The 13,629-nt window shown below is 46.8% G+C and overlaps 2 protein-coding genes across 3 annotated transcripts in view; both read left to right on the top strand.

Annotated features, from left to right (window-relative positions):
- The window catches only part of CFAP52 (cilia and flagella associated protein 52), a 43,174-nt gene extending 35,076 nt beyond the window's left edge, over nt 1–8,098 (top strand). The window contains exons 11-14 of the mRNA XM_090290523.1: nt 2,036–2,187; nt 4,013–4,115; nt 6,726–6,837; nt 7,676–8,098. Of these exons, the coding sequence (XP_090146649.1) occupies nt 2,036–2,187; nt 4,013–4,115; nt 6,726–6,837; nt 7,676–7,851 (543 nt within the window). The 3' untranslated portion in view covers nt 7,852–8,098. The remainder of the gene's footprint in view (nt 1–2,035; nt 2,188–4,012; nt 4,116–6,725; nt 6,838–7,675) is intronic.
- A 1,953-nt stretch (nt 8,099–10,051) lies between these two features.
- USP43 (ubiquitin specific peptidase 43) overlaps nt 10,052–13,629 on the top strand; it is a 61,850-nt gene continuing 58,272 nt past the window's right edge. For both annotated transcript variants that reach the window (XM_090290525.1, XM_090290524.1), the window contains exon 1: nt 10,052–10,675. In XM_090290525.1, coding sequence (XP_090146651.1) covers nt 10,163–10,675 — 513 coding nt within the window. In that variant the 5' untranslated portion in view covers nt 10,052–10,162. The remainder of the gene's footprint in view (nt 10,676–13,629) is intronic.

The raw sequence follows: 13,629 nt of genomic DNA, 5'->3' as shown, positions 1-13,629 counted from the left end.
AACCTTCGGCATTTTAATTATGGTGTGTCTTGAAGTGGGCCTCTTTGCACCCATCTTGTTTGGGACTCTCTGTGCTTACTAGACTTGCTTGTCTATTTCCTTCACTAAATAAGGGATGTTTTCTTTCATTATTTTTTCAAATAGATTTCCAATTTCTTGCTGTTTCTCTCCGTCTGGCACCCCTGTGATGCGAATGTCAGACCGCATGAAGTTGTCCCAGGGGCTGCCACACTGTCCTCGTTTGTTTTAGACCCTTTTTCTTGTTCTGATTGGTTGATTTTTGCTTCCTTATGTTCCAAGTCATTGATTTGGTTCTCGGCTTCATCCACTCTACTGCTGTTTCTCTGTAAATTGTTCTTTATTTCAATTAGTGTATGCTTCATTTCTGACTGGATCTTTTTTATGCTGCTGAGATCCTCACTAAGTTCCTTGAGCATCCTTAGAACCAGTGTCTTGAAGTCTGCATCTGATAGATTGCTTATCTCCATTTCATTTAGTTCTTTTTCTGGAGTTTTTTTTTTTCGTTCATTTGGGCCGTGGTTCTCTGTCTCCTCATTTCAGTGGCCTCCCTATGTTTGAGTCTATGTATTAGGTAGAGCTGCTATGACTCCGTGTCTTGGTGGTGTGGCCTAATGTAGTAGGTGTTCTGTGGGGTCCAGTGGCACAGCCTCCCCTGTTGCCCAAGCTAGGGACTTGAGGTTAACGCTTTGTGTAGGCTGAGTGTACCTTTCTCTTGTAGTTGAGCCTTGGTTGCTTCTGTAAGGTTAATGAGAGAGATTTCCCCAGGCCAGTCAGCTACAAGGACTGCCTGTGGCCATCCTCCACCCTCCATGAAGGATCAGCTGGGCAGGGGCAGGGTGGTGGTGCTCTGACATGGTCTGTAGCTGTCCACTGGGTGTGCAGGCTCCGGGTTTCCCAGGTGGTGCAGGCCAAGGTCAGCCCATACCTGTGTTTTGCCCAGGGCCACCCTGCCTGAGCTGTAAAGCAATCTGAGATGGCTGCTACTTGTGCTGTGATTGGAGATTCCCAGGCAAAGCCAAGCTGTGAGTCAAGGCTGGATGCTGCTAGTGCTGGCACCAGCTTCGTGGCTCTGTTGCTCTGTGAGGGGAGTGGCCTCTGCTTGCCTTGATGCCAGACACTTAAATTCCTCCCTGTATGCCACTGGTGCCCTTTAAGCTGCTATTCCAGTGCTGGAGCTCAGAGGGAGTGAGTCTGTATAAGTTATGTATGGGTTCTTTAAGAGAAACTGTTTGAAATTGCTTGGGACTCCAGAAGTTTCTTCCACCTACTCAATCCCCACTGGTTTTTTCAGCCAGAAGTTGTGGGGACTTATTTTCCTGGCACTGGAAACCGAGGATGGGGGGTCTGATGTGGAGCTGGGTCTCCTTGCTCCTGGGATACCCTCCTGAATTTTTATCCTCTGTGCATGGATGTGGGACCAGTCCGTTCCGCACCTCTATCCCTCCTACCAGTCTAGATGGATGTGGTTTCCTTAATTCAAGTTGTCAGATTTCCATTCAACTCAATTTCTGATGGTTCGGAGTGATGGCAGTTCTATATTTTAGTTGTAATTTTGACATGGTTGTGTGAGGAGGCGAGCTGTGTCTGCCTGTGCTGCCATCTTGATTGGAAGTCTCCCATTGATTTTTAAATGATTAAAACTGAGCTGCTGACATGAAAGTTTGAATATGGCTCTGAGTGCCCACGATTTTCCCAGAAACTTGAGAGCGATGCTCGAAAGAAATGAGTAGACATGGTATTTCTCTTGCGCTAGCGGCAGCCCTTGCATATCTGTTTTAGTAGTGGGAACCTAATACATTCCTCAGCTCTGAAAGTAGAAGCAGGTGCAGGGTCATTGGGAGCATTTTCCCAGCTCCATGGAAGAATATTCTTGGCCTACAACTTAGCATTCCAACCCTACGCAACCAAGGGAGAATAGGTCAAGCAGAGCAGGGGTGGAAAAGCTCTTGGAATTTTTTTTATCCCTTCAAAAGTCCTGAGTGTGTATTGAGAGCCTGTGCCTTGTGGCTTTCAGGTGAGGGTGTGGAAGATAGGTTGCCAGACCCAGAAGCTGGAGGAGGCCCTGAAGGAGCACCAGTCCTCTGTGTCCTGCATCCGGGTGAAGAAGAACAATAAGGAGTGTGTCACAGCCAGCACAGATGGCACATGCATCATCTGGGACCTTGTGTACGTGTTGGGGAGGACGAAGTGACACTTACAAACTCGACAATGCCATCATTGTGTTGAACTTGAAAGAAGATTCAAACAAAGTGTAGAGATCTTATTTAAGGCAACGTAAGGTGATACCCATCAGAGGCCACTCATCTCCATGGCTACTCATGGACACTGGTGGGAAGGGTATAGTTTTCAGGAAGAGCTGGATGTTAGATGTTTCTGGACAGATAGAGTGGTAACTTTCTGGATACACACAGTGAAGTATGATTTAACTTATACTAAATCAACTTTTAGGTAGTCCCCCAAAAGGGAGAAGGGAAATAAATAATGTAGACAGTTTTTCTGGTCATTTCAGGCAGTCCAGGCAATCCCAAAATGAGCTTACCCTAGGCGTGGGAGGAGGGGGCAGGCAGAATTGCCCTTCCTCTCAGTTGGCCTCATTCTCAGGGACCCCTTACGTTGTTCAGCATATCGCTGTCTCCATAGAGTGCATGACTCCAAGCTAACTATAGACCAAAGCAGGTAAACTTTATTGTTGGAGTAATTCCAAGTATTTTCAAAAAATTTTTTTCACTATAAGCATTTTTTTCTATGTATTTATTCTGAGAATTAGATCCTGTTCCACTAACATCTCCTCCTGCCCAGCAACCCTCTACCACTGCTAAGATGTCTCACGTCTGCGTATAACTGCATTAGGGGGACTTAAGTACAGAGGTGGGAGGAAATATAGATACAGAAAAAGAATATAACATTTTCTTGGTTGGAGAGAAGAGAATGGGAACTAAAGGCGAAGGCAGAGCACTTTTATTTAATATGTTAAAAAACAAAACCAACATACACTGTCTTTGGGTTCAGTGTGTCTAACTTTTTGACATGCATACAAATCACCTGGGAATCTTGGGAATCCTGTTAAAGTGTTGATTTTGATTCAGTAGGTCTAGAGTAGCATCTGAGATCTTGCATTTGTAAAAGATCCCAAATGATGCCCCTGGTGCTGGTCCAAGGTCTGCACCTGCAGGAGGTGTTAGCCTTCAGCTGAGCTTCCCACTGAGATAATGTATAACCAGAAGAGCTTATCTACGCTTGTCTCCAAGCTTTGTGACCACTTCAGAGCTTTAAGGCCCTTGTTCTGTAGCAGGAATATTTGGTTAATTTGTGCCAAAATCTTTTAAGATGTTCAGTTCAGATACTATTTTTGAGAAGTTCCATAATGAGAAGAAACTGTGAGGGAGGTCCATTTTTCAGCCAGTGGAGCCTGGCCCTTGAGATGGACCCCCAGTCATGTTGTCAGTGGAAGAAGCTCATTTCCATATTTTTGGTACAGTACCTAAAGCCGTGGTTCTCAAACTATTGTGCATACTAGAACCCCCTGGGATGCTGATTAAAAATGCAGATCTGTGGACTTTATCCCAACCTACTGAATCCAAATTCCGATCGGATATCCAATGATATCCAGTTTTTAAAGCCCTCCCCACACTTTGCTGCTCAGCTTGCAGAGACCCCCTTTTCAAAATGGCAGCCTCGGGAATCAAGGACTTCGTGCGGAAGGTAGCAGGTTGACTCTGAGGTCAGCCTCTCCCACTTCCTCCTTGCTGGAACTCGAGGCTTCCCATTTAGTCCTGTGCGTCATCTTTAGAAAAGCCTCCTACCCCCTTTATTTTCTGACTGCCCCGTAGGTGCAGTGGGACAATGCAGAAGTGGGGTGCGCAGAGCAACAGGAAGTCTATTTGGAATAGATAACCCAACCCTAATCCAAGCATGTAACAAATCCAGTTTGAACAGTAAGTATTCTAGGGTAGAGAAAGTCAAGTTTTACAGTTTTGAATCTATTTTTCAGACGTCTTAGGAGGAATCAGATGATTCTAGCCAATACCTTATTCCAGTGTGTTTGTTACCACCCTGAAGAGTTCCAGATCATCACCAGTGGGACAGACAGAAAGGTACTGGCAAGAGCTAAGATCTTCCTGGTACAAGAGAAAGGCAGTGAAGTATTGTGGCTGAGGGTGCCGGCTCTGGGGACATGCCAGTTCAAATGACGGTCTCGCTGTTTATCAGCCGCATCACTTTGGAAATGCTGTGTGATCTTGGTGCCATCACTTCCTCATCTGTAAAATGGAAATGATGATACCACCGACCCCACAGAGATGCTGTGAGGATTTGTCATGCTTGAATATAACGCTAATAGCAGGGTGCCTGCCCCAAGTAGGGACTCCACACACACCGGTTTTTACTATTAGGTAATTTCTGAGGCCAGAAAGGAATTGCTGTCCCCACCCAGTTGTCACTTTGACTAAATTCAGATTGAGTGACAATAACGCTCCTTATCTCTTCTCATCGATCTGCTTCATCAATGTATTAAAAATATTTTCAGTTGGAGAATCCATGTCCTTGGGTGAGGACTGTTTTTCCTTGGAGCAAGTAGGAGGCTTTAGGAGAGAGGCGTAGGGCGGGGCAAGTGTGCTAGGGTGCCATGCGCCATGCCAGCCATGTCAGATCAGCCTAATTATCGGCACCTCCAATTAATGGGGTTGGGTTCCTCTAATGCAGACTTTGAGATCACCAAAGAAGAGGTTCCATATTTACCTTTTCCTAGCTATAAAAAATGTGGATGAATTAAAAGTATAAAAATATTGTAGGGAAAATACTAAAGGTGCTTCTCCCACCTCCCACAATCCCCAAATTAGAATCTAGGAGTAGGGCTTTTTCCTGGTTAAACTTCCCAGGTGATTGGGGACTATTGCCCAAAGACACTTTGTCACTAAAACCCAAGAAATGCTGCTTGACCCCACCAGGATGTGCCTGACACAGAAGGCTGTGGAGGTCGTGGAGATTTGCCTCTGTTCTAGTCTCTGTAGGTCGGCCTTGCTCATTCCTTGTGTCTCATCAGCCCAAATTGGCTTATGCCTGCCCACCCCCATCCCCATGTTGATTATGGTCCAAGTGAGTGTTCTCTTAGAACCGAGGGAGTTAACCACCACGTCTTTATAAATGCGTTCTACATGGTTCATAAAATTTCCAAATTAGTGTGGTATTTGCCATATTTTAGATTTCAGTTTATGAGACTTGAAACAGTCTATTACCCTCTTATTAGAATTTTTACCAGGATGTTTAAACCATCAGTCATAAGTCTACAAAACTATTCTATGTGCTGGGGACATGACAATGTCCCTGCTGTCATGGAGCCTACTTATTTCATGTATTTATTTTGGGGAGGAGTGGACAGTACACATGTAACAAATACACGAGTGAACAGTGAGTAATAAGTGACCAAGATGATCTTGGTGAAAGAGCTAAAAAGAAGATAGAATAGGTTCTATGACACTGGCTGCGAGGAAGAAAGCCGCTTTGCTAGATGGTCAGTATTGGCCTCCCTTGAGGATGTGACCTTGGACCTGAGTGAGGGCTGAGTGACAAAAGGACCTAGCCATGCTTAAATCTCAGGAAAGCCTGAGGCCTGAGAAAACTGCTCAGGAGAGGGTCACTGTGACTTCTTTGGCTAAGAAACTAGGTAGTCAAGCACACACTACTTATATGAGCGTGCTTGCTGAGAAAGAAGGATTTTGGTGTGTTTCTATAGTTCTTTCTGCTTTCACTATAAAACAGAACTTTATGTTAAAGCGATCAAGCATCAAATGAAATCATATGTATATAATGCACATTATATATACACACATATACCTATCATACACAATTTCTAGCTAGATTCAGGGGAATACAGATTTCTGGCATAATGCCTGGAACACAGCCAGTTTCCATCAACATGAAAGAATGAGAGGTGAAATGCACGCCCAAGTTCACACTCCTGATTCCTGGTCAAGTGCTTTTTGTTTAGAAAGAAATTTCAGTTTTGAATAGACTGTACATTGATGTTTCAAAGTTCAAGAAAGTATAAAAGCAGTATATTCAGAGAAAAACATCTCTCTGAGCTCCTGTCTACCCACCTCCACTTCACCCCAACCCCGTTTGCTTCCCCAGGTGGGGACTGATATTAACAGTTTGTCTTTAAAACTCCACTCTGCACCCTGCTTTGAGGCAGAAGCAAAAGCTGAGAATAGCGGTGGGGCCAGGCAGAGGGAGGGACAGCCTCGGTGAGCGGGTGGCTGTGTGAGGCGCAGTCTCTGGAACTCCCTGGGCTGCTCACTCCCCCAGGCTGAAGGGAGCAAACGCTCTCGCCCTCCACGAGGCCCGGAGCTTCCCTCTCGCTGTGAGAGCAGAAGGAAAGCCGAGACAGCGGCTGCCTCCTTTTTCTTTTCTGTACAACTTTCTTCAGACTCAGTCTTCCTGGTCTGATCAAAAGCACTTCTGCACAGTCCAGGTTTACCAGCACATCAACAGCTCTTTAAATAGAATGCAAATATAAAAACCAATACTAAAAATATTAAAACGGTTCATCCACCCCTGCTTTAGCCTATTTATAATTCCAGCCGCCGTATCATCCCGTGATGTATTTCTGCTACCTTCTATATAAAGTAGAACCATCTTTTGTTAGCATGTGCATGGATGATTCCACTGAGCTGAATCCTGCCTAACGCCTCTCTCCGGACTTCCAGATTGCTTACTGGGAAGTGTTCGATGGGTCAGTGATCAGAGAGCTGGAAGGTTCCTTGTCAGGGTCAATCAATGGTATGGATATCACACTGGAAGGAGTGCACTTCGTCACAGGTGAGTACTGGGCCCAGAAAAGAAAGCCAAGCCTGACTGACTTAGACAGGGAACCGCAGGCATGATGTCATTGGAAGGGATCACAGAAGGGTCTAGAGGGCGATGTGGTTTGAGTCAGGCCTGAGCACTGCAGCCAGTGTCATTGGAAAAGAAAAATGGAGAAGTCACACCTCAGTGAGAAGAAATGCTTGCCCAGGAGCCTTAGGCGCACAAGTAAAAAGCTAAGCCTTCTATTGCTGGCATTTGGTGGTGGGCTTCCGTGGTAGAAATGGGCCTTCGCATGGCCCGGCCTGTCCGCTGCGCCTTGTTCTGCTATTTCCTGCTGAATCTTAAATGCCAGGCTGTTAAATCAATGTTTCCTGGGGGCATTTACCACACAGCATGCCTATTGGAACAACATCGATATCATTTCCTGCCAGCCTCTTCGAGTCTTTGGGACATTAACAATGAAATGCTCCAAATGAATTAAAGTTTCAAAAACATGTTTACTGAAAACAAGATATAAAAGCAGACACGGTGTGATCCCAGTCACATACACAGATGCATATGTGTACCTGCACACTTACAGAGAAAAGACTGGAAGGAACGAAACCAAGAGGTTATTAGTGGTTATTTCTGGGTGGTGGGATCAAGGGCGATGTCAACTCTTTGTATTTTTTCCCCCAAAATTTATTACACAGATCTGCACTTTTATAATCAAAGAAAAGCGTTATTACAAGGATGGGTTTTTCTTCCTTTAAATTGTCCCCAGGGAATGTGTTGAAAATGATTGTTATTTGAAATCAAGGCTGTTTCTCTGTATTCTATTATAACAATGCCACATAAATGTCTTTTTCAGGTGGAAATGACCATATGGTCAAAGTCTGGGATTATAATGAGGGTGAAGTGACTCACGTTGGGGTTGGACACAGTGGCAACATCACACGCATCCGGATAAGTCCAGGGAACCAGTATGTCGTCAGTGTAAGTGCCGACGGAGCCATCCTGAGGTGGAAGTACCCGTTTGCCTCGTGAAGTGGCCAGAGTCACAGCACCGCACGCAGTTCTGTTGGGTGTCGTGCTTGGATAACTCTAAGACTGATTTTGATGGGTTTTTGTTCTTCAGTGAAAGTATTTTATCTGTAAGTTTCTCCATTCCTTTGTAGAATGTATTCGACATTTTTAAACTATATATTAAAATTGAACTATGCTCAAGAATAATTTGTCCAAGCTGTAACAAAGTCTTTTTATTATGAATAAACTTCCAGTTGTTGGTTTCCCATCATAATCTCTTTTCCAGGACTCTGCAAAATCCACAGCCCTTCCTCATGATACATCCACACATAGCTTTGCTTCTATCCTCTGAACATAAAGAAGGCTTGTTTAATCAGCATTTTATTGGACAAGCTCATGGGGCAAGATGTGGGTTTGAATCTGGATCTTGGGTAGCTTTTTATTTTTTAATGCTTTTAGAAGGAGAGGAAGAGAGAGAGAGAGAGAAAGAGACATTGATTTGCTGTTGCACTTATTTACATGTTTGATGATTGACTCCTGCATGTGCCCTAACCTGGGATCAAACCAGCAAACCTGGCATATCAGGACACTCCCACCAACTGAGCTACCCGGCCAGGGCTAGTTTGTTGTTGTTGTTGTTGTTGTTTTATTCTCTGAGCCACTGTTTAAGCATCTGTAACGCAAAAATCAATTCGTGCTCGAAAGGTTATGGTAAGAATTAAGTGAAATAATGTATTCAAGCATCGGAAGAATTCCTGACGCATAGAGTAAATATGAATTACAGTGCTTTCTCCAATGTGTGTCCTCGAGGATCTTGGGGTGATTAGCAAGGATGAAATTTCATGGGTGCATTTTTTGGCCATAAAATCTTTCCCCTGTTCTTACCATCAGAAGGGCAAGGGAATGGATCTTGTATATTCATCATCCAAAGGGGCTTCTTCTCCAGAGAGAGTAAATAGTGATCTTTTCAGGAAACATCAAGGCCCCAAAGCACAGTACAGACTTTCTTCTAAGCATATTCTCTAACTAATGCTCTTTTTTTTTTTTTTTTTTTGTATCTGGTGACTTGCTGCTGCCCTATTTGATGTGTCAAGGCAGACATTTAATAAATGGGATCAACAGTAACATTTCAGTGTGCATCATGTAATAATGCATACTACCGATCTCTTTCTGAGCTAGAAATCTACGAGAAATTCATTTTGAAAGACTTTATCTGATTAATTATAAACCTGAGAGAGGACAAAGTGAGCGGAGTCCCACAGTTACCCAGGGAATCCGGGGTCTAGCCAGGCCAAGTGAATTCTGATTGGGCAACAATTCAGCAAGGATTTTGCGTTAAGGAATGAGCAGGTGACCTCGTAGGGGGCGCGCCTGAGATCCAGAAAACTTCCTGGTAAGAGAATACTGTCCAGTGCGGAGGCTGGAAAGAGCCAACCTGTGGGGCTGGCAGTCCACAGACTCAGGCTGAGTTCCGGTTTTTCTACCTACGAGTCTTGCGGCCTCAGTGTAGTGCTTGCCTTCTCTGAGCTCGTTTCTCGCCCGGTTAAGGCGAGGATTATCAAGTCTCGAAAGTTTTTGTGAAAGGATCCTAGCCTAGTCTATAGTTTAAAAAAGCAAACCGTAACCATCTAGGTTATTTCACGCGGGGTAACGCGCGGCTCCCAGTTCTGGTCTGGTCCCAGAATGGCGGGTTCGGGCCCAGGTTCCGCCTCCGCGACCCCGCAGACAGGCGGGAAGGAGTGGCGCCCCGTGTCCGCACTCACCTGAGCCTGCAGAGGAACCGGCGGTGCACAGAAACGCCCCCATCCCTTCACACTCCCCAGGGCGCGTCCCGCCGTGCCGAAGGCTGCCCTGCGGAGAGGCTTCCTTTCCTTGTCCTTTTCTACATTTTCACCTGGACGTAATTTCAAGAAATTTAGAAATAACCAGGACTTTGCAATTTACTAGACGCTTTCAAATTTATCATTTCTCTCTTATTTCCATAACTTGAAGGCTGGGAGGGAAAAGGAGCAGAGGTTAAATTCAGGTCTGTTGGTGTACGGGAGGTAAGGGATGGCGGGGAACGTGAACTCGGTGACTCCCAGTGTTTTATTCCCAGTCCGCGCCGCGGGGGCGGGGGTGGCGGTAGCTGGCCAGGCACTGCCCTGGGGCGGAACCTGCGGCGGGATTCCCGCGCACGGAGGGGGTGGCCCCGCCCTGGGCTCCGCCTCCGTTCCGTCCCCACACACCTGGTCGGCAGGTAGCCTGCGCCCCGGATTCTGTCCGGGGCTCTAAAGGCCTGTTAGCGGCGTGTGCGCTTCGGGCCCGGGGCTCCGCTCGGGAAGGCGCGCCAATGGGAGCTATGGATCCGGGCCCGGGGGCCATGGCAGGAGGGGGTCCACCCGCGCCCCGGCTCCGCCGCCGCAGCTCCCTGCGCCGCCTGCTCAGCCGCTTCCTGCTGGCGCTGGGCAGCCGCTCCCGCCCCGGGGACTCGCCGCCCTGGCCCCGGCCCGGGCCGGAACACTACGATGGCGACGGTGAGGGGGACTTTGCCTGCGCCCCGGCCACAGCCCCAGCCACGCCTGGGAGCCCCTCGGGGGAGCGCCCGCTGGGACCCCAGCCCCAACTCCCCGCCGGCGATGGGGCGCGGCCCCCGGGCGCGCAGGGTTTGAAGAACCACGGCAACACCTGTTTCATGAACGCTGTGGTGCAGTGTCTCAGCAACACAGACCTGCTGGCCGAGTTCCTGGCGCTTGGGCGCTACCGGGCGGCGCCCGGCCACGCCGAGGTCACCGAGCACCTGGCGGCGCTAGTGCGCGCGCTCTGGACCCGCGAATACACGCCCCAACTTTCCGCGGAGTTCAAGGTAGGCAGCGTCCTGCACCTATGGCCCTCGCCGCTCGCCGGCAAGCTCGATCCGGCCTTTTGGTTTCGCTTCTTCAGAAATGTGTGCTCCATCAGGGGAGGGTTTTCCTGGAGCTTTCTGCGGGTGGCATGGACCAGTTCTGCCGTGGGTTGCCGCCCTGGCTTTGAACTGATTTGTTCATGCCATCGCTCGCATACGTTTTCTTCGGGAATTAATTTCTCCCAGCTGTTTTGAGGGGCTGAATGGAGGGAGCTGGCAGATTTGAGTAGTGTGTTCATGTTTTTAGAAATTTTAATTAATTAATCAATTAGTTTGTATAATTAATTGTTTGCGTTCAGCAAACCTTTTATGGAAGTCATTGAAGGCAGCGTTCTAACGCCAGGGATAATTTCCAATCTGGAGGGGTGCTGGGTGGGGAGCCTAGGTTCGGAGGAAGGAGGCGATGCTTGAGTTGAGATCTCAACGATGAGGACTCAGGAGTAATCCAGGTAGAGGGAGCAGCATGGGCCTGAAGGAGCTGAGATCGGAGGCACGTTAGGAAAAGTGTGGCTGGAGGCCAGGAAGATAGATTGGGGAGTAAATTAGGTTGGCCGGAGCATGTACTGTAGTAAGGAGGCAATGGTGGGGAGTTTGGATTTTATTCTAAGCTCAGTGGAAGCTGAGAACCTGTAGGCTTGGAACTGAGAGCCCAGGAGAGGCAGTGGGAGTGTTGTATCCGGGATGGCATCCTTTTGTTTAGTGCAAATGAAACCCTCTAGGATGCGTCAGCACGGAGTTGCTTCTGTTGTCCCCAGAATCACGGTCTACTTACTCGGAATGCTGCAGGGTCAGGAAGCTTTCTTTGGAAGTTATGTGCATCACTGCACCCGGGGTTAGAGCTGGGCGTTTATTTGGGGTCCCAGTTGGATTCAAGAGTTCCTGATAATTGATGCACATGGCTTGCTTCCTGCTTAGAAAAGAAAAGAAAAAAAAAAAAAAGAAAAAGAAAACCCACAGCTCTGGGCAGAGAGCTGAAGCTCTCCATAGGCCAGTGATTGTTGGTCTTGGGGGAGGGAGGAACCTGTCAGTGTTCATTCCACAAGCATCACTGCTCTTGGGTTTCAGCCCAAGAAGGCAGTCCCTGCTGCATGACCCACCCCAACGCCAAACCCCACCTTCCCCTCGCCTTCTTCCTCCAGCGAAGCACTGTGCTGCAGGAATCAGTGGGTCCAATGGCGTCCTTAACATCTTTTGGCAACATTTGCTTTTTACATAGAGGCGGTATCATACAGTGGTTAAGAGCAAGATCTCTGGAGTTTGGAGACCTTGAGCAGGTTTCCAGATCTTGCTGTGCCTCAACTTTCTTCTTCTGTGAAACGGGGCTGTGACGTGCCTGTCTTACTACAGTATAGCCTTGGGAAGATTAAGTGCGTTATATGTACAGCATTTAGAACAGCGCTTGGTCCTGAGGAATGTTTATTATTTTATCAATACACCTCCTCACCTGCAGGGACCAAGGAGGAAGGAAAGTAACCTTTGTGTACTTTTCTCACGCCAGATGCAGGCTCATCCAGTTACTGCAAGGATGGGAGAGGTGGGAGTAGCTTGAAAAAAACCTTCCAAATTACTCACCACCCAGTGGCTCCCCAGCATTTCCTATCTGTCTCCTGCTCTGAAACCCCTAAGGCCTGGAAGCTCCTGGTGAGCCTTGGGGAATGGAAGGGTAATCAAGTGTTAATGTCCATGAGGGTGATGTAATCTGGGGTTTCTTGGAAGTTTCTGGGTAGCCAGCCTTGGAGAGAGCGGAGGAGTCCAGAATCCGAGGCCTTAAACCTTGCTGATTGAAATCTAGGTAAGCTTCTCTTATTTTACATGTGAAGAAATATTCATTCGTCTAACCTGTATTTTTTTGAGTATCCAGATACTCTAATGGGCCCATGGAATACATAGGATGAATATAAAACCCGACTCTGGGGCTTCTCTCCAGGAACTTACAGAGAGATGGATGGTAATGAAATAATCACACGGGCACATGATTAGAGTTGGTGACAAGTGCTAGAGAATAAAAATACAAGGAAGCTGTGCAGTTCTGGCAGGAGGCTGTGATTTGAGTTCGGGAGGTGGGGTGGGGAGGGGCCGGAAGGCTTCCCCAAAAGAGGTAACCATTGAATTGAGTTTTGTAGGTACAAGGGTCAACTAAGGATAGGAAACTGAAAGTGCCAATCACTGAGGGGGGTAGGGCTGAGGAGCTAGGCAGGATAAATAAATGGTTAACTGAATCAATGAAAGCCTATGTGGTTGGGGGTTAGAGGCTGGAGAGTTGCTTGGGGACAAGCCACATAGGTTTTACAAAGGAGTTTGGTCATCAAGAGGGAGTTGTAGCTTCAGACAGAGGAAGGGAGGAACCTGAGAAGGGACCAGCATGCCGGAATGAGTCCCCTGACCCCAGCTGTGCAGGTGGGGTGGGCTTGCCTGTTCTCCCTCCTGAGCCTGGTGTCACCCAGCCTCCCACATACAGCAGGACCACGCTTTGTTTTAAGAGCAAACGAACCAGTACATTTAAAATGTCCTGTTTTGGTATTATCTATAATGCTTTGCTTGTTGAATTATGTAAGTAAGTACATGTATGCTATAGAAAACTGGAAAGTTTAAAACTGTAAAAAATGATCTGGAACTCCACTGGAGATTATCTCTAGATACAATCATTATAAACAGTGATGTGTTTCAAAGCATGTACAAACAATTGGAAATCCTAATTTTGTAATCTGCTTTTTAAAAACTATTATCATGAGATTTTTCTCCTGGTCATTAAAAGATTTGGCAGAATTTAACTTCTAGTGATCATATAGTATTTTATTAAGTGAACAAATCCCTACAGAGAGACATTTATATACTGTACAATTTTCAAATTATCACACTGCATTAAAAATTCTTGTATTTAAAGCATTGTCCTCAGCTCCATTAATTTCCATAAG

This window comes from Furipterus horrens, unplaced genomic scaffold (assembly GCF_987537825.1).
Source record: "Furipterus horrens unplaced genomic scaffold, mFurHor1.1.pri manual_scaffold_11, whole genome shotgun sequence".
NCBI classification, from domain to species: domain Eukaryota; kingdom Metazoa; phylum Chordata; class Mammalia; order Chiroptera; family Furipteridae; genus Furipterus; species Furipterus horrens.
This window is presented reverse-complemented; position numbering and strand designations above follow the sequence as displayed.